This window comes from Myxine glutinosa, chromosome 13 (genome assembly GCF_964187855.1).
Source record: "Myxine glutinosa chromosome 13, kmMyxGlut1.1, whole genome shotgun sequence".
NCBI lineage: Eukaryota > Metazoa > Chordata > Myxini > Myxiniformes > Myxinidae > Myxine > Myxine glutinosa.
Window position 1 is genome coordinate 2,551,310 of NC_136273.1, and position 21,539 is coordinate 2,572,848.

General features: G+C 44.6%; 2 protein-coding genes across 4 annotated transcripts in view; one reads left to right on the plus strand and one right to left on the minus strand.

Moving 5' to 3' along the window:
* The window catches only part of INTS10 (integrator complex subunit 10), a 166,797-nt gene that overhangs the window by 105,371 nt on the left and 39,887 nt on the right, over positions 1-21,539 (minus strand). The window lies entirely within an intron of this gene.
* Positions 1-21,539, plus strand: part of MRPS23 (mitochondrial ribosomal protein S23) — a 40,477-nt gene that overhangs the window by 5,381 nt on the left and 13,557 nt on the right. The window contains exons 3-5 of one of the 2 annotated variants that reach the window (XM_068133598.2): positions 13,898-14,068; positions 19,103-19,150; positions 19,911-19,988. In XM_068133598.2, coding sequence (XP_067989699.2) covers positions 13,898-14,068; positions 19,103-19,150; positions 19,911-19,988 — 297 coding nt within the window. The remainder of the gene's footprint in view (positions 1-13,897; positions 14,069-19,102; positions 19,151-19,910; positions 19,989-21,539) is intronic. The other variant, XM_068133599.2, reaches the window with a different exon arrangement.

The window sequence follows — 21,539 nt, forward strand, 5'->3', positions numbered from 1 at the left end:
ATCCGCACTGTGTATGAAGGAGACGAGGGATGAAGTGTACACATTATTGAACATTGTATGCTCTGACATGAAAGGTGTATACAAACTGCAGTTGAAAGTGGATACAGGTGCGTCAGGGAATACTTTGCCAACGCGTATTGTGAAGGACATGTATGGAAACAAATGGATGTCAAAACTGACTCCGCTTGGTGGGACTAGAGTACCTACATAAAGAGAGTAGCGACATAGGGGGACCAGAAATTTAGGGTCACGTGACTCCAGGTGCCATTTTGTTTCACTCGCCAGCGCACGGTGCGAGCGCTTGCCGCACCGCCAGTGAACTAATATCTACATGGTCCAAACCTTGGCTGTATGGCAAAGTCGTTCCCCCCCCCCCCCACCCCCCTTTATGCAACTCATTATCCTCTCTCTCTCTCTCTCTCTCTCTGTGTGTGCATGTCTCCGTCCGTGCACGCCTTTATCGTCCGTGCACGTCTTTTATCGTCCGTGCACGTCTATCGTCGTGCACGTCTCTGTCCCTGTCGTGCACGTCTTTTATCGTCCATGCACGCCTTGCAGTTGCACAGTTCCTCAGTTGATTTGATGCATTGCAAAGACGGTCTTTGGGACATATTTAACACAAAATACTCGTCGTGTGTGTGTGTGTGTGTGTGTGTGTGTGTGTGTGTGTGTGTGTGTGTGTGTGTGTGTGTGTGTGTGTGTGTGTGTGTGTGTGTGTGTGTGTGTGTGTGTGTGCGTGCGTGTGTGTGCGTGCATATATGTGTGTGTGTGTATATATATGTCTGACTGTCTGTGTGTGTGTATGTGTATATATGTGTGTGTGTATATGTGTGTATGTGTATATGTGTGTATTTGTATTATTTAATTATTTACCAAGAAGACAATATCTTTTTTTTTCTTCATTTTGCTTATAAACCTCAATAACCTCAATAGGAGATCTCGCGAGATCTTGGAGACGGCGGCAGGGATTTTCGAAGCTCCACACGGTCTCCACGTTTTTCGAAGTTAAGTCTGTTCACAATTGTATTTTGTCGAAACTGTATTTATCTTTCGGTGTGTGAAGTTATTGTGTGCAACTTTGGTTGTTTCTCGGTGTTTATCTTTCATAAATTGATCGTCTGTTTGCCGTGTCGCGAGCAAGGCCTTGTACAGTGTGCACTGTACAACCTTGAGGCTTTGTTTTTCTCTCAGTGGTCCGTCGTTTGTGATCCAATAACTTTCGTTCTCTGTATTCCCAGGCTTTTCACCCATAGCCTACTTCCTTGTGTAAATCTCAACTCAAAAAAAAAAAAAAAAAAAAAAAAAAAAAAAAAAAAAAAAAAAAAAAAAAAAAAAAAAAAAAAAAAAAAACATTTCCTTCTCTGTTCTCATTCGTTTATTCATTCTTATTCGTTGTTTCGTTCTTCGACCACGTGTTTCTCCCCCATTTCCCCAGATAGTTTTCACTCATTAACCTTCAATGTTTACACTTTCCCCTCAAGTTATGTATTCCGTCATATTTTATAACACCTTTTTCTTCTTCTTCTTTAAAAGGCTGCTTTCGACTTGCTCACCAAATCAATTCATCCCAAAAAAAATATCCATCTCCTATAGTGCCTTTTTTCTACATTCCCGAAACTCTCCTGCACTCCATCCTCCATCCAGCGTCCTTAAACGTATTTTTAACTCGAAGATCACAAGAAACTCATTTTGCAATAAATGTTCGTTTCCCATAAATCGTACACTTTCAAAAATCCAATCTCACCCCTCCCCTCCAAATCTTCCCCATAACCCCTCCCCTCCAAATCTTCCCCATCACCCCTCCCCTCCAAATCTTCCCCATCACCCATCCCTTTCAAATCTCCCCCCTTGCCCCCTCCCTCCTAAACTACCCCCTCACCCCTCCCCGCCAAGACGCCCCCTCGCCCCTCCGCTCCTAGACTCCTGCCTCACCCCTCCCCTCCAAATCTCCCCCATATCCCATCCCTTTCAAATCCCTCCCCTTGTCCCTTCCCTCCCAAACTCCCCCCTCACCCCTCCCCTTCAAATCTCCCCACCCTCATTGCTTCTCAATTTCCCCCCGCTCACTCCCCCTCCTCAAAGTGTCCTCCCGGCTTCTTCCCCCTTCAAACTCTCACCTCCATCTCCCCCAACCTTCTGCCTCGCTCTTCCCCCTCCTCAAATAACACCTCATTGTGGCTCACCCAATCACCATCAAACCTTTTGTCCGCCCCATCCTTCCCTTTCTCCGAGCTATTCTGAAATCTCTGACACACCTTCAACAGCTCTCCCTACCTCTTCCACCTCTTCCACATCTTACCCTACCCCTCCTCCCCCCTGTTCTGTATCTGATGCTCCCCCTTCCTCTTCATTAACGGTATGGACCTCAAACATCCGGGGCCTTCGTTCAAACTTAACTGATCTCTCCATACAGGTTGCTTCTGTCAAACCAGACGTGATCTGCTTAACAGAAACTTTCCTCCTTTATGATGTCTCTGATTCCATAGTATCTCTCCCGGGCTACTCCCTCCTCCGGTATGATAGACCTGAGCCTCGTCCTGGAGGCGGGGTTGCTATCTTTATCAAAAACTCTCTTCCTCACTCGCCCTGCACTGCACTCTCTCCACCTCACCCCCAGGAATACCTCTGGCTACGGCTTCCCCTTCGCTCCCACCTCTTGTTCATATGTGTGTTGTACCGTCCACCAAACAGTGATGACTCCATCTACATCTCGCTGTCTGATGATATGGACCAACTTCTATCTACTCATCCCAACTCTCTCTTCCTCATATGTGGTGATTTCAACTGTCATCATGCCAGTTGGCTGGGTGTGGGTACCTCTCTCACCAGCCATGGCTCCTCAGCAAAGGACTTCTGCGACTCACTGGGACTGACACAATCTGTCAATTTCCCGACCCGGATCTCAGTCAACGGAACATCTTCTCTTCTGGACTTGGTTATGACTAACTTCCCTGAAAATGTCTGCTGCTCTTCTTCTGCTCCGATCGGATCATCTGATCATGTCCTTGTTAAAGTGGACATCTCTCTGACCATCCTCAGGGAGCCTGCTCAGCGTAGACGAGTCTGGCATTTCACTCAGGCCAACTGGCACGGTCTTCAAGCAGCCATCAATCATCTGGACTGGTCTCCCATCTCTACCACCTCTGACATCAACTCATCCTGGGAATTCTTCCAAAGTAAATTGCTCTCTCTCATGCACAGATTTATCCCATCTCGTCTTCAGTTGTCATACCCTTCCTCCCGTCCATGGTACACGGAATCTTGTGGTGAGGCTGTTGCCCAGAAACAACTTGCCTTCGTCTCCTGGAAAGCAAATCCAACGGAAGGAAATCTCATTTCCTTTCACAAAGCCCGAAACAAGTGTGTGTCCACCCTCAGGAGAGCCAGGAAACAATATCTCTCCGTTCTCAAGACCGAACTCTCTTATCTGTCTCCCTCTTCCAAATCCTGGTGGCGTCTGGTCAAATCCGTTTCTGGTGTTTGTTCCCCCTCCATCCCCTCCCTTACCTCAAACGGCTACACAGCTGACTCCGCACGTGAAAAAGCTGAATGCCTCAACTCTGTGTTTGCCTCTAAATCTTGTGTCCCAAACCCATCCCTCTCTGTACCCACCATACCCAGTCGTACCCTGCTGCTCCTGGACTCCGTGTCCTTTCCTCCTGACAAGGTGGAAAAGTTTCTGTCAACCCTCGACTCTGATTCTGCAACTGGACCCGACGGCATCAGCCCACGGGTCCTAAAATCCTGCTCTGCTGCTCTATCTCACCCTCTCTCTGTTCTCTTCACCCTCTCTTTTGCTCAAGGTCAACTGCCATCTGCTTGGAAATCAGCCAACATCACCGCTTTGCACAAAAAAGGTGCAAAAACAGATCCTAGCAACTACAGACCAATCAGCCTTCTCCCAATTATCAGCAAAGTCATGGAATCCATCATTGCTTCTGATATGAAATCTTTCCTCTTCTCCAATGGCTTGATCTCTGATCATCAATTTGGTTTCAGACCAAGTCACTCTACTCTGGACATGCTGCTTCTGCTGTCTCAACAATGGATGGAGGTCCTCAATGCCAAACAGGAAATTAGAGCTGTCTCCCTCGACATATCACGTGCCTTCGACACGGTCTGGCACCCCGCTCTGCTCACCAAACTCTCCTCCTTTGGTATCCATGGAAATCTCCACGCATGGCTGGCGGACTTCCTCTCTAGTCGTCGTCAACGTGTGGCCCTGAATGGGTTTCTCTCATCTCCTCTTCCTGTTCAGGCTGGAGTTCCCCAAGGCAGTGTTCTGGGCCCCGTGCTTTTTCTGGTCTTCATCAATGATCTCTCTGACTCTCTCGAAAATCCTCTCTATCTCTTTGCTGATGACTCCACTCTCTGCCGCTCCATTCCTCTTCCCTCAGATCGGCAGTCTGCTGCCTCCTCACTCTCTGAAGACCTGGACAAAATCACAGACTGGTCAAACAAGTGGAACATGTCTTTCAATCCTGACAAATCTCACACTCTTACTATGTCTCTCCGAAAAGATCGACTGGACAACCCTCCCATCTACTTTCTCAACAATCCTCTCCAAGAAGTTCTGTCGCTCAAGATTTTGGGTCTCACTATCTGCCATGATCTTTCTTGGGAAAACCACATTTCCAAGCTGGCCTCCAAAGCCAGTCGCCGACTGGGCATCCTCCGTCGTGCGAAGTCCTTCCTCGGCACACCTGAGCTCCTCACCACATACAAGGCTTTCATCCGCAGCTCAATGGAATACTGTTCTCCCCTATGGGCCGGTGCTCCTGCCTCACACCTAGCTCGGCTTCACGCTGTTGAAACCAAAGCTTTCAGAATTATTGGAATCTCCCGCGATGAAGCTATCTCTGAGGGCCTTTCACTCACTCACCGCAGGCAGGTAGGTGGTCTTTCTGTCTTCTACCGACTCCTCTCCGGCCTTGCACCCCCAGCTCTCTCTGTGCTCTGTCCCCCAAATATTCCTACAGGTCGCACAAGATCTGCCAGCAACCCTCTGATGGTTAAACTGCCGAAATCTCGGCTCTCCGCTCACCTTCACTCTTTCATTCCTCTTTTCTCCCGCCTCTGGAACAAACTCCCTCACTCCCTTCAATCCCACTCCTCCCTCCAGGTCTTTAAAACAGCTGTTCACCACCATCTCCTTTCTTCCCCCATCCAAAACCTTGATCTTTTCTACCCCCGCTAATTCACCCCAGATCCACCTTGTTTGAAATTCCAACTTCTTTCCTGGAAGTCCTGGCAGTGTCCATATGTTTTATACCTCTCCCACTGCCCCCTTCCCACGCCCCCCCCCCCCCAAAGCCCTCGCCCTCTCTCAGATCTCTCGATGTCTCCATGTCTCTCGGTCCCTGCTCTCAAATGTTGTGTTTGTGTCCTTCCCCCTCTCTCCCCATCTTGTCTACCGCTCCCTATGTTATATGTTTTATGTATCGGTTTGTCTTTCTGTGTGATTAATGTTCGCTCTTTCACGAGCCTCGATCTTGTATACAAAAAAAAAAAAAAAAAAAAAAAAAAAAAAAATAAGACATACTCGATATAACAGTACATTATTTCCAAAAACCCTATTTGTAATCATATTACCCTCAGTCATAAAATGATTTTGCCATGACAATATATGATCTACCATTGCCTCGACTAAGAATTTTACTTTTCTTGAGCAAACGAACTTGGGGCACCACCTTATGGACCACTTGTTTGTGGCCGAGCACCACCATGGACCCCAATGTTTTGGGATGTCAATGTCCCAGTCGCACACACCCAGTCCCAGTCGCACGCACCCAGTCCCAGTCGCACACACCCAGTCCCAGTCGCACACACCCAGTCCCAGTCGCAAACACCCAGTCCCAGTCGCACGCACCCAGTCCGAGTCGCACACACCCAGTCCCAGGGGGGGGGAACGACTTTGCCATACAGCCAAGGTTTGGACCATGTAGATATTAGTTCACTGGCGGTGCGGCAAGCGCTCGCACCGCGCGCTGGCGAGTGAAACAAAATGGCGTCAATGCGGAAGTTGTCGCTACTCTCTTTATGTAGGTACTCTAGGTGGGACCAAGCTCACTGCTTACAATGGCAGTGAGATCAAGTGTCATGGAATCCTCAAGCTTTTGTGTCGATATAAAGACTCAGATTGGTTCAAGTACAGGTTCTATGTGGTTGAAGTACCTGGACCTGCAGTACTTGGACTACCAGCGTGTGAACGGCTCAACATAGTCACCATAAACAGCATTGCTGGGCAACGGAGGACATTGCTGAAGGCTGCACCTCCAGCATCAAGGATTCCGAAACCAATGCGCCATGAGGAACAGGCCTACAAGGTGAATTCCGTGGATGATTTGAAAAGGCTGTTCCCGGACAGGTTTGACTGCATTGGGAATTTTAAAGGAAAAGTGAGGCTTCATCTAAAGCCTGATGCAAAGGCATCGATTGACGCACCAAGGAAATGTAGTGTTCACATCAAAGGGAAGTTGAAGGAGGAACTAATGAAAATGGAAAAACAGGGTATCATCAGGAAAGTGGACTATCATACGGATTGGTGCTCTTCCATCTGTAATAGTGTAAAGAAAGATGGGAGCTTAAGAGTATGTCTCGATCCGAAACGCCTAAACTCTTGGCTGAAGAGGTGTCCACATAAAATACCGACATTAGACGAGCTGAACCCAGAATTTGCTGACGCCACAATATTCTCAAAATTAGATGCTCGGGCTGGTTATTGGGCTGTGCATCTGGCCGAGGAAAGCCAGGATTTGACCACATTCCGCACACCTTTTGGGCGCTGGTGCTTCAAGAGATTGCCTTTTGGGTTATGTGTCAGCCAGGATCTGTTCCAGCAAGCCATGGACCGCATACTCGAGCAAGCACCAGGCTGTATTGGTATCTCCGATGATGTGGCAGTATCAGGACGAACTGAAGAGGAGCATGATCGTAATCTTCTGAACCTGATGAAAGTAGCACGAAGAGAGGGTCTGGTTTTCAACTCTTTGAAATGTATCATCAAGACCGACCGTATCAACTTCTTCGGCTCGATCTACAGCAAACAAGGAATCTTACCTGATCCTGGGAAGATCTGCAACATCCGGAAGATGCCATCACCGCAGGATAAGGAAGACTTGAGCCGATTCATTGAACTGATGAGCTATCTGTCACCACATATTCCCCACTTTGCGGACAAAGTGGCACCCCTCCGAGATTTACTGAAGAATGGAGTGCCATTCATGTGGCAGGAAGACCATCAGTTTGCATTTGAGCAACTGAAACAGAATGTTGATGCAGACGCCTGTCTAACATACTATCATCATGACAAGGAGACAGTTTTGGAAGTAGATGCGTCACAGAAGGGACTGGGTGCATGCCTTTTGCAGGATGACAAGCCTGTTGCTTTTGCGTCACGTACTCTGACACCCACTCAGTCTGCATATTCAAACATTGAACGAGAAACCCTGGCCCTTGTTGCTGGCATACAGAAGTTCCATACTTATGTGTTTGGGAAACGCTTCAAGGTATACACAGACCACAAACCATTGGTCATGATCATCAGCAAACCCCTCCGCGCCCCTCCACGGCTTCAGCGCCTTCTTGTGAAAATCCAAGGCTACAATTTTGATCTGGAGTATAAGGCCAGCCGTGAGATGATGCTATCAGACACGCTGTTGAGGCTACCGAACCCAGAGAACAATCAGGAACTGCAGTTGGACACACGTGTAGATGGTATTGAGCTTGATGATGTGGATGATCATCATCGCTTTGACCTCATTGATTTCAGCTCAAGGAAACAGGACCAACTCAGAGAGTGTGGAAAGGCTGATAGAACCTTTCGAGCATTGCAGCAGGTTGCTCATGGAGGGTGGCCTGCTAGGATTACAGAGCTGCCTGTGGACCTACATCCGTACTGGCCATACCGTGATGAAATTGGTATTTGTGACGGTGTTCTCTTCAAAGGTCGACAGGTACTAATTCCAGAGCAGCTACGGAAGGATATCCTCGACCAGCTCCATGAGGCGCACATGGGGATCGAAAAGACAAAACGTCTAGCACGCGAATGTGTTTACTGGCCAAGTATATATCTGGACATTGAGAGAGCTGTCAGAACATGTAAGGCATGTCAAGAGAACCAACCAGAACAAAGGCGTGAGGCTATGATAGCTCATGAGATACCAGCGGTACCATGGACAAAGGTAGCCAGTGATATGTGTGAGCTACACGGGCAGACCTACCTCTTGGTGACGGATTATTACACCAAGTACCCAGTTGTGAAGAGAATGGAATACACGACGAGCAGTGCAGTAGCCAAGGCCACATCGGAATGTTTCAGTATGTTCGGCCCACCTCTGGAGATCATATCGGACAATGGACCTCAATATGTGGGTAAGCCATACCATGATATGTGTACCAAATGGAATGTAAAACACACGACAACATCGCCGAGGTATCCACACAGTAATGGATTGGTTGAGAGACAAGTTCAAACAGTGAAGAACATGATCAAAAAGTGTATTAGATCAGGGAGTGACATAGATATTGCACTACAACACCTGAGGTGCACACCTGTAGATTCCCACCTCCCAAGTCCAAGCGAAATGCTGTTCAACCGGCCCATACGCACCAACCTACCAAGTCGTCTGTTGGTTCCTGCACAACAAAGGCATCAGGAAATTCAGGAACGATTGAAGGAACGTGGAGACTGGATGGCGAAGCAATACAACAGAACGGCTGGGCTGGAACTACCTGAATTGGCTATTGGACATTGGGTTCGGATTCTGAACAAGGACACGCACCAATGGTACCCCGGGAAAGTTGTGGCTCGCTGTAATGAACCCCGCTCGTATATAGTACAGACGCCTAACGGGACGCATCTTCGAAGAACCAGGGCACACTTGCGTGAACTTCATCCACCCGAGTGTGGCGCCAAATGGAAGGACGAACCGACTCAACCAACACATCAAAGTCTACCAACTGCTCGACACGTACATTTCAACAACGACGCTTCAGCAATGGAAACTAATGGCTGCTCCAGCTCCAAGGATGACGAGAGTGCTGAGACAACAAGGCCGGACAACACTCCGTACTCGACCAGATCAGGCCGTGTGATTCGAAAACCATTGAGATATCGTGATAGTGAATAACGACCACCAGAAATAAGCCCTTGTAATATTGGTGCACTGTGCAGAGACAATGCGTTGATTGGAATGATTCTGTGTTTTCTCTGTTTTAGCTAATCATACTGAGCAGTAATTACATTTTGGTTAAGAGTTATAACAGTAACCCCATATCCCATCTATGTGTGGTTCAAGTTGTCTCTGATTGTGTTTATTATTTTGATTTAGTTTAGTAGTGTTTTGTTGCATGCAAACATAATAATTTCAATGAAAGGAAGATGTTGTGATTGGTACTACGTACTGCGTGGTGAGGTCTGGGGGCGTGGCTTCAGTGGTTAATGGCGGCTCGTCATGATGGCCGTGTGCTCTGTGAGAGCTTGGTATCGTCTTTAATAAACAACTTGATTAAAGGAGATTCCTGAACTTACTACAATATGATGACGTCGCCAAATTGTGATTCAACCCTGTAAAGTAAACCCTTGGCATGTTCTGTGTATCCTCTGCTAGAAACTCCCGCTGGATCTCATGTACATTCCGTTATCTCCACATTTTCATCAGCTACTGCACTTGGTTGACTGTTGATAATTTGTTGGACGTCCATCTCGCATGTTTCCAGAAAAACTTGGAATCCCCTTTCAGATTCTCATCCAGGTTTCTTTGAATCCCTAAAGGTGGGTTTTCACGGGACTCGCGAAGGATGCGAATGTCGAAAAAATGGCAAAGTCCAACATTCGGAGAAGTTTTTCTCCGAATGTGTCGCGACAATGGAGCCGTAAACCATTCTTGCGTAGTTCTCACAACGTATGGGCGAATGTCGTGTGTAGCGTTGCCGAACTATGGCCAGTCCACATACACGAAGAACACGCGACTAAAATGCAAACAACACGAATGTTGGACGAATCTCGGGCAACATTCGTGCAGACATTTCGCGACACATGCGAACGTTTTGCGCATATTTCGCGAATAATGAACGTCGTGCGACATTCATGCGAAATTTGTACATATGTCGCGCGATTATCTTGCGACCGGCGATCCGACCGACACTTGGGCAGTATATAAATGCCTTGAAATGTATTGCCAGCAGTTCTTGCCCGTAGGTCAGTAATGCGGATTTGCCACCAGACACGTGCGCCAAACGTTCATGAGAACTTCGCATGAAGACGGACGCGAACAGTTCGTGAATAGGTCGAGAAATGATCGGACGAACTTCGCTGCTTTCGCGAGACATGCGCGAGACATTATCCAAACAGTCGGAATCTGTTTGGGGTTTAACGAAGATTTTGCGAACATCACGCACGTCGTGAGTAGGTCGTGCGCATATGACGAAGCTTTTTAGACATTTTTGAGAGCAAATCACGACCCGGGATGCTGGAAACGTTCGCTATAAATTTCAAACTTTTTTGAAATACCCGCCGAACAAAAAACGACTCCTGCGAACAATTGACGACGCTTCCGAACCCCCGCGCATGTTTGGCGAACTTTTGGAGCCTAACATACGAATGTTGGACTTTGCCATTTTTTCGACATTCGCATCCTTCGCGAGTCCCGTGAAAACCCACCTTAACAATGCTTACTGCCAGGTTTCCTGTTCGCTTACACAACATCCACGTTGAATCGCAAGGTCTTCTCTTGAATTCCCCCCGTGCATTCGTCTTTGCCTTCACAACCCTGGAGGCTTTTGCTTGCAATCAATCTGGTTGTTGTCTTGAAATTTTCATCAGTGAGAATATTTTCTGCTTGAATCTGATCCAGTTCTCTCTTACATTGTCAGAATTGAGGGCAACTATCCAATTCTTGCTTTGCACCTCATCCTCAGATTTTCTTTCCTGGAATTGTAAGATGAATTGGCTGCACTCAGCGTGTGACAGCTCCGTAAAGTGTCAACAGTATAACAGTACATAATCCAAGAGGTGCCGTGTACTGGATATCCTCAACAATACAGTACATAGTGGAAGAGGTGCCGTGTACTGGATATCCTCAACAATACAGTACATAATCCAAGAGGTGCCGTGTACTGGATATCCTCAACAATACAGTACATAGTGGAAGCGGTGTTGTGTACTGGATATCCTCAACAATACAGTACATAATCCAAGAGGTGCCGTGTACTGGATATCCTCAACAATACAGTACATAGTGGAAGAGGTGTTGTATACTGGATATCCTCAACAATACAGTACATAATCCAAGAGGTGCCGTGTACTGGATATCCTCAACAATACAGTACATAGTGGAAGAGGTGCCGTGTACTGGATATCCTCAACAATACAGTACATAATCCAAGAGGTGCCGTGTACTGGATATCCTCAACAATACAGTACATAGTGGAAGAGGTGTTGTATACTGGATATCCTCAACAATACAGTACATAATCCAAGAGGTGCCGTGTACTGGATATCCTCAACAATACAGTACATAGTGGAAGCGGTGTTGTGTACTGGATATCCTCAACCATACAGTACATTGTGGAAGCGGTGTTGTGTACTGGATATCCTCAACAATACAGTACATAATGCAAGAGGTGCCATGTACTGGATATCCTCAACAATACAGTACATAGTGGAAGCGGTGTTGTGTACTGGATATCCTCAACAATACAGCACATAATCCAAGAGGTGCTATGTACTGGATATCCTCAACAATACAGTGCATAGTGGAAGCGGTGTTGTGTACTGGATATCCTCAACAATAAAGTACATCGTGGAAGCGGTGTTGTGTACTGGATATCCTCAACAATACAGTACATAGTGCAAGAGGTGCCGTGCACTGGATATCCTCAACAATACAGTACATAATGCAAGAGGTGCCGTGTACTGGATATCCTCAACAATACAGTACATAATCCAAGAGGTGCCGTGTACTGGATATCCTCAACAATACAATACAGTACATAATCCAAGAGGTGCCGTGTACTGGATATCCTCAACAATACAGTACATAATGCAAGAGGTGCCGTGTACTGGATATCCTCAAACATACAGTACATAATCCAAGAGGTGCCGTGTACTGGATATCCTCAACAATACAATACAGTACATAATCCAAGAGGTGCCGTGTACTGGATATCCTCAACAATACAGTACATAATGCAAGAGGTGCCGTGTACTGGATATCCTCAACAATACAGTACATAATCCAAGAGGTGCCGTGTACTGGATATCCTCAACAATACAGTACATAATGCAAGAGGTGCCATGTACTGGATATCCTCAACAATACAGTACATAATCCAAGAGGTGCCGTGTACTGGATATCCTCAACAATACAGTACATAATCCAAGAGGTGCCGTGTACTGGATATCCTCAACAATACAGAACATAGTGCAAGAGGTGCCGTGTAGTGGATAGCCTCAACAATACAGTACATAATCCAAGAGGTGCCGTGTAGTGGATATCCTCAACAATATGGTGCATAGTTCAAGAGGTGCCGTGTGGTGGATATCCTCAACAATATTGTGCATAGTCCAAGAGGTGCCGTGTACAGGATATCCTCAACAATACAGTACATAATCCAAGAGGTGCCGTGTACTGGATATCCTCAACAATACAGTACATAATCCAAGAGGTGCCGTGTACTGGATATCCTCAACAATACAGTACATAATCCAAGAGGTGCCGTGTACTGGATATCCTCAACAATATGGTGCATAGTCCAAGAGGTGCCGTGTACTGGATATCCTCAACAATATGGTGCATAGTCCAAGAGGTGTCGTGTACCTGATATCCCCAACATACGGTCATTTCGTGTTATGATATTTGGAACTAGCAACGGTACCCGCCCTAGGGGTGGGGCTTCAATTAGAAAGCCCAAATGAAAAGGCAAAATATCAGAAATTGAAGGCTTTTTTATTTTAAACGATTCATATAAACATCCGTTGAATCATATCACACGCAAATCATCAAAATCTAAACAGTACATAGCGCCCATTTTGAAAAAAGATTGAATTCTGCAAAACGGAAGCGGCCGCTACACGTCTTTCTCAGTCGCACGTTTATGTGTGAAGAGTGCGCGCCGAATCTGTAACACGGAAGCGGCCGCTACACCTGTTTCTCAGTTGCTTTGCACACGCTGCCGTGTTACTTCAGAGCCGCACGCTTATATAGGAAGAGTTCGTCAGGAGTCGATCTACTCTCTCCTGGTACGTAAAATTTCAACAAAAGCCACATCACTGTTCATATCGGTAAATATTATTCCATCGTGTTTGGGAAAATTGGAAAATTGGAAAAACAACAAAGTCTATTTTACTCCAGGGGGTCCTCGGATTACCCACCCAAAATATCGTTGCAATTGGTTCAGCCGTTTTTGCGGTACCTTCGAACAGACAGACAGACGGACGGACATTTGGTGAATTATAGTAAGATATCAAACTAGGCACGTATCAGGAAGTTGTATTCAAGGCAATCAGTAAGTATTTGCACGTCCTCGCTTTCTGCTCTGTTATAAACACTCCCACCTCACATCTTTTCGTGTCCAGCTATTATGATTTACCCTCTTTTCTATTGTGCTTCTTCTGTCACCTTGCACAGGTTGGACTTGTTCTCTGAGGAAGAGTTTGGACTGAGATATCTATATCTGAGTAGAACAAAGTTAGCTACATGATCGCCTCTAGCCTGAACATTTATTTATATTGATTCAGAGTATTGAGAGTTACATAGAACCTGATGGACTTGTGCATCAAGGTTGTTCATCACATATCACAGTACCTTTTGCAGCATTTTGATGATCCTTGCTCCAATATAAGTTTATTTTATGCAAATGCAGTAATGTGCACTGATGTCGTTTCCCATTCCAGGATTCAAGGTTTAATGCGTGCTGGGGTCTTGAAGTACGAGAATCGACCGCTCTGGTTTGATGTGTACAAGGCGTTCCCACCTGAGTGTGAACCCCTCTATCAAAAACGCCCTTTGGATGAAGACAAAGACGACGTGCGAGAAATATTATATCCTGAAGATGAGATCCGGGCGTGAGACATGCATTCTGTTTTGGCCTCTATTTTTTAGTCTGGGGCCATCTATTTTTTAAGTATGCAAATAAGGCAGAATTTTTGACCAGGCACGTGCTACACTCTAAGGCACCACTTCCCCACATTACCTTTGGAGCACCAGCCCACCCTCTTCCTTCCCTAGTATGTAATGGCCCGAACCCCATTCTCCTTCCCGTATGCGCATTGGCCTGAAGCCCCCGACCCCGACCCCTTCCGTTGTTCGCATTGGAGCAAACCTCTCCTCCACTTCCAATTTGTAAGACAATACATAACATATGGATGGCTCGTATTCTCTTCAACTTCGATCAAAAGTTTCAAAAACATATTTTTTTACCTTTTATATTCATGTATCATCAACCCTTTGCAGAGGTAGCACACTTGCCTTTGAGCTGTCTTGTCGGCCTTTGATTCCTGACCCAAATATATACCGTCTGATTGCAGGCAGGCAGGGCTTTGCAGGCAGGGCGTTATTGCATCACAAATTGCTAATGTACGTGGGACTGGTATCCAATGTGCTAGCATTACCTGATGAACGTTAAAGGTATCGCTATGTCTTTTGCAAAGACTAGGTGAGTTATCACCAATATCCTGAACAAATTATAAATTTCTGTCCAAATTGGCTCAAGGTGAACGTTGGGCCTGATGGTTCAAGACAGACTTTGTGCCAAAACATTTGTTTGCCCACTCCCTCCACTGGAAATTGGGAATAATTGGTGCCGTTAAAAAAGTAGCAACTTAGCAGTAAACGGTGTTCAAGGAATGTGAATGTTTAATTCGAATATAGTATTAAACAGAGGCTTGGATTGGACGAGCATATATTCACTCAGATCCTGTACAGCTTGCTTTGTATCAAAGGGAGGCGCAAAGCACCCCTGCCTTTATATGAGGGATCGTTTCTCTGGGTGCAGCTTTGACATGGGGACTGAAAATACGTTTCTCGGCTTCTACTGGACGAAATCAGCTGTACATTTCAGAAGTAAATGCGTTGTACGTTGAGGTAATATGTTCCAAATTTCAGAAACGGCCGTTGATGCATTCTTGAGTTTTATTTAGTAAACCCTCAAAAATTGTTTCGTAAACCCTTTATATGAACTCTTTCCTGGAAGTCCTTGCAGTGTCCTTGTGCTTTATACTTCTCCCACCACCCCCCCCCCACCCCCCTGCCCCACCCCGCCCCCTCAACCCCAAGCCCTCTCCCTCCCACAGATCTCCCAATGTCCCTGCTCTCAAATGTTGTGTTTGTGCTTACCCTTCTCTCCCCATCTTGTCTACCGCTACCCTTATTATATGTTTTGTGTGTCTGTTTGATTTTTTTGTGTGATAAATGTTAGCTCTTTCACGAGCCTCGATCCTGTATACAAAAAAAAAATCACGTTGGTGTCTGTCCGTCCGTCTGTCCACCTAAAATGTGTTGGCGCTCATATCTCAAGGACTATACATTGAAACTAGCTGAAACTTGGAATATACATCGGCCAATAGATCTAGTTAATGGCTTTCAAAACAAGTTCCACATAAGTGCTATAGTTTTGCTTTAAAATTATATATATATATATATATATATAAATAAATATGCATAAATAAATATATAAAAATACAGACACACTTTATATCTCTTCAAAATATTATTACACAAATCGAACGTAATGGCCTAATGGATAAAGCACCAGATTCCTAAGCTGGGGACTATGGGTTTGAATCCCATCTAGGTTGAATTTTTTTTCCCTTACTTTTTCAAGTCTTTTATATCGTCTTGAATAATGAACATCTTGTACAATGAGCAAATGCATTTTGTTCGTATTTCAAACGTAATTATTCTTAAACCTGAATTTCAGCATCATTATGAGTATTGTACCACATCAAATTGCTTCGGAAATCCCTTCGATGGAAATCCATTTGTCCCTACCTTTTTTGGGGATAGGTTCTCTGTATGCAAATTTAACATGGGGACTGAAAATTATTTTCTCGGCTTCTACTGGTATATTGTATATACTAGCAATGGTACCCGCCCTACGGGTGGGGCTTTAATTGGGAAGCCCAAATGAAAAGGCAAAATATCAGAAATTGAAGGCTTTTTTTTATTTTAAACGATTCATATAAACATCCGTTGAATCATATCACACGCAAATCATCAAAATCTAAACGGTACATGGCGCCCACTTTGAAAAAAGATTGAATTCTGCAAAACGGAAGCGGCCGCTATAGGTCTTTCTCAGTCGCACGTTTATGTGTGAAGAGCGCGCGCCGAATCTGTAATGCGGAAGCGGCCGCTCCACCTGTTTCTCAGTCGCTTTGCACACGCTGGCGTGTTACTTCGGAGCCGCACGTTTATATAGGAAGAGTTCGTCAGGAGTCGATCTACTCTCTCCTGTTACGTAGAATTTCAACAAAAGCCACATTACTGTTCATATCGGTAAATATTATTCCACCGTGTTTGGGAAAATCGGAAAACTTGGAAAAATTGGAAAAACAATACGGCCTATTTTACTCCAGGGGGTCCTAGGATTACCCACCTAAAATGTCGTTGCAATCGGTTCAGCCGTTTTTGCGGTACCTTCGAACGGACAGACAGACGGGCAGATATTTGGTGAAATATAGTAAGATAAATTTACACATATATATACACACTTTATACCCCCTTTGAAATATTTCCAAAAAAATTCTGACATGCTGACAATGGCCTAATGGATAAAGCATCAGACTGCCAAGCTGGTGTTTGTGGGTTCGTATCCTGTCTGGGCTGAATATTTTTTCCCCTTACTTTTTCAAGTCTTTTATATCGTCAAAGGGGCACCTATTTGATTCATACACCTGCATGACGAAGTAAATGTATTTTATTTGCCAGATATAGGGCGTCCCTTTATATGAACCTTTTTAGAGCATCCCTGGTTCCTCCTCAGAACACAAGGGTAGTCCAGCATGCACACCAGATTTTTTTGAATGCCCCTTATTTTGTATGGTTTGGCATTTTCTACAAGCTATGGAATGTCCCTTCTTGTCTATACTTTCCCACATGGCGCATACCCTTATATAAAGGGGCCTTTTCTATGCCCCTGGCATTTTACCCAAGAATGTATTCTAAAATCGAGGCTCATTGATGTATACTGATGGAAGTAAAATGTGTCAGATGTTGAAAAGGCAACAGTCAGGTGGGTCTACACTCTACATTTTGCCACAATAAGCAAGGGAATTAATTAACAGGAAGAGAGTGAGAAGGGGAGGAAACACAGTAACCTGCAAGTAAGAATGTTTAGTTAGGTGGGGTTGATGGGGGGTAAAGAAGAAAAACAACAAAAGATCATTGATGCTTGTAGATAGATGGTTGTAGCATGGAAAAACTCAAACTGATCTACACATAATACCCCAGAAAGTCAGAGTGAAATTTGTTTCAGAAATGTTTACAAAATAATTGAAAATGAAAAAGCTGAAATGTGTTGAGTTAATAAGTATTCAACCCCTCTGCTATGACACTCCAAATTGACCTCAGGTGCATCCAATTTTCCTTTGATCATCTTTGAGATGTCTCTTCAACTTGATTGGAGTCTACCTGTGGCCAATTCAATTAATTGGACATGATTTAGTGCAAACTCTGCACCAAACTCTGCACCAAACATGCATGCTAACCACTGCGTACATGAATTGTACATGAAACTTAACTTTCTATACAAGGTCCTATTTTTTTCGATTTTTTTTTTTTATGGATATCGCCCCAGACAAGGCATACAGCCACTCTAGGTAAGGGGCTAAGAGAAGGTTAGAAAAATATAAGGATAAAGCAAAACAAAATAAAAATAAATAAATAAAATAAGAAAACATCCTCCAAGACACAGGAATTAGGAGAGGTTGGGTAAAATGCGATTACACCTCAAAGATTTCGGAAGTATGAATTGACATTCCTCTTAAAACCATGTAGATCGTAGGATAATGGGAAGCATGTTACAGGTAGTGAATTCCAGAGCGAGACAGCACGAGGGATGAAACTATCTGCATAGCCTTTTGTTCTGTATCTTGGATCAGCTATGGTGTATGGGTATGCAGAGATGGCGCACCGCATCTTACGTCCAAACACTCGTATGGGAGGAACCAAGTTAGAAAGTCCAACAGAACATTTGTCCTATATTTGTATACAACGTGTGTTTGAGCGCGTCCGTGTGTGCGTGTGTCTGTGTGTACATGTGTCCATGCATGCTAACCACTGCGGCCTCTAGCTAATTGTATTAGAAGGAAATGAAGGCAAACCGACTGCTCTCATCCATGAATATTTCTCATATTTCACGCTTTCAGGAAGAAAATAATTATGGTAAACCTCTCGAGGTTCTGTAGATTTTCATCATTCCTGTCAGGCTACTTACCACCTGATGTCTTCTTGTTTCTTTGTCTGTTTGTTACTTACAAAATCGAAGATTTTTCAAGTATATCGGTTGGTCTTGTGCGTTATTCTGTCTGTCAATCGCCGACAGGTCACAATTTTAAACCAATCTTCACGAGACTTTACCAGATGGTGGAGTTGGTCAAAAGGAAGAAGCCTATTGACATTGAGGTCAAATTTCTAGAATTTTCAATTTTTATCCGATTCACTTGAAAATTGAAGAACACTTGCATATTGAGTAACTAAATTGGGAAACCAACTATTTTTGAGGTCAAAAGGTCAAAGGCCAACTCCCGGTCAAATTTCCAAACTCATCAATTTTCAACTGAAAAGTCGTCAATTTTCATCCGATTGACTTGAAAATTAAACAGCAATGCATAGTGCTTCATTGAATTGGGGAAATTTATATTTTTAAGGTCAAAGGTCAACTCACAATTTGAAGGTCAAACTTCTAAAATCATCAATTGTCATCTGAGCAATCATCAATTTTCATCCGATTGACCCGAGCTTTGATTAAGATCGTCAATTTTAATCTTAATGAAATGGACAATTTGATGTATCCATGGCAACTTTTTATTTTGGGGAGGGGGTGGATTTTGCAAGTATCGTGCTCTGCATGATATCTTCTTGTTTGTTTGTCTGAACAGGATATCGCAAAAGTTTGTGGACGGATTCGGACGAAACTTGGTGTACAGGTTGGGAATATGACAAGGATGAATCGATTTGATTTTCGTGAAGATCTGAATACGGATCTGGATACGCTCATTTTCTTTAATTTCATAAGTGATTCTTCACTATTGAGTGATTTGGTTTTTTTTTTTTTTTTTTTTTTTTTTTTTGTTTGTTTTTTTTTTTTTTTGTACACTTAATCGAGGCTCGTGAAAGAGCTAACATTTATTTCACAAACAAATCAACCAGACAAACAAAACATACAAAAGGAGGGAGCGGAAGACAAGATGGGGAGAGGAGGGGAAGCACACACACACACAACACCTGAGAGCAGGGAGAAGCGCGGGAGGGAGAGGGCCTGGGGGGAGGAGGCGTGGGAAGGGGGGGGATTATGTTATTTTCATATGTTATGTATCCGGCCAATCAGTGGGATACATAACATAACGTAAATTGTTCAGCCTGGCGGAGGTATGCGCTCTGCTCTACTGAGTGCCATTCTAGTTTCACATGCAATGAGTCTGAAAGCTGCCTTTGAGATATGACACACGACATGATATGTTTTCTATCGCATCACAGTTAGTGAACGATAAGCAATACATTTATTCCGAGTTTCTTGATGCTTTTGACCTTTTCCCGTTGTAGTAAAGTTTGCTAAATATTTTGTAAAATTCACCCATCGTTGGTTTTATTAATAGAGACGAATGAATGAAATAAGCACATGATGAATGATTTGAGGTCGTTGAGCTATGGACTTATTATGTGATGCGTTGTATCCTGCACTTTCAGAATTTTTTTTGCAACCTACGGCAATGGTCCCAAGGCATATGACCTAACAAATCCAAAATTTGTCTCTTCATGTCAGAGGTGAGGAAAAGTTCTGTAGATGCAGGAATGGGTTGGTCTGCTACTGTTTGTGCTGACATCTTGTTCTGCTCTGTTCAGTTTTGGATTACCACTGCCTCGCTATAAGGATTTTCCTATGTATCTCCATCCTTGTTCTCTATTCTCAAGCTCATTTGTAACTAACAATGACTGTAAGCCACCAAATACAATTTATAGATTTCACACGCTCCAAAACTACAATTTTAAAAAAGGCACAAGTTCACCTGCCTGCATGGGTTCTTGGAATTTATGCAAGGTGGATGACGAGCATCCCAGGAGGATTACTGGAAAATTCATTTCATTCCTAAAGGCAAAAATGGGATTTGAGGTGTTTCCATCAGTCAGGTCAGTCTTTCGACTGCCACTGGCAATATGTAACCCAGTGATACCTGCCGCATGGTCGGGTTGTGGGTGACAAAACCGAGTCACCTCACTGGCTTGCCAGTGGAGATGGTGACTGTGACACCCTGCAGCACTAAAAACGTCACCTGACAAAGATTGTATTCTGCCCCAAACCACTTTTCTACCATTTTAATGATATAGGTGGGCTCTTACAATGCCCTCCATAAGTATTGGAAGTTTTGGAACAGAGAAGTGAAATTTGTTATTATTGCTATATAAACAGGAAATGTGGATTTGAGATCAAAAGTTGAACATGAGGCAAGAGTACATGTGTGGGTACACACATATATATATATTGTAACGATTTTGAGAAGTGTAACGGGTTTTGAGAAGTGTAACGGGTTTTGAGGAGTGTAACAATTTTGGAGGAAGGGTAACGGATGTGAAGAGTATGGTTTTGGTATGGTAACATCCTGGTAATGTAAATAATGGTCGCAGCCGTCCTCCTAATTAATTTCATAGAACATACACGCAGGTCACGATATATCTTTTAAATAGTGTATTTCCTTATTCCATGTAGGCTAAGTATGTGTTTTCCACTAGATTGACTTTGCATTGTATCAAACAAAATAAGCGTAGGCCCTTCCAATTTCCCCAAAACCTCCCTTCCATTTGCCTTCCGCATTTTGGTCGGTTTTTCTCTTCAACCACCATTGGCCACGAGGTAAGGTTGGAGAAGAAAGGCGTGTCTCCACCTCGTCAGAAGAGGGCAGGAGTGAACCGGCCCTAACAGCCAATCAACACCGCGGTGAGTGACCCGGTAGGCGTGCCCTCGGAGCCGGCGGCTTAATTCCGCCGGAGGTGATAAAAGCGAATGTAAGGAACTGCTTTAAGAAGAGGCCTTGAGAGATACGCTGGGGGATGACCTGGAAGAGGAGCGCAATCCACCGCAAGCCCTACCTACCTACCTGCCTGCAATATCCCCTGTCGTTGGAGAGACGCGCTGAACGGAGGGAGACGGCTCCACCCCAGGAAGAGGAGCAGGTGTGCCGAGCCAGCGCGTGACGGCCGCGGATACGCGACGGAGGTTTTCCCGCCAAAACCGCGAGGGGTTGAAAGCTGCGGCCTCCGACCTTGCCTTCCTCTCAAGCAATCAACCTCGAGCCATTACCTGCCTGAAATATCCACCGT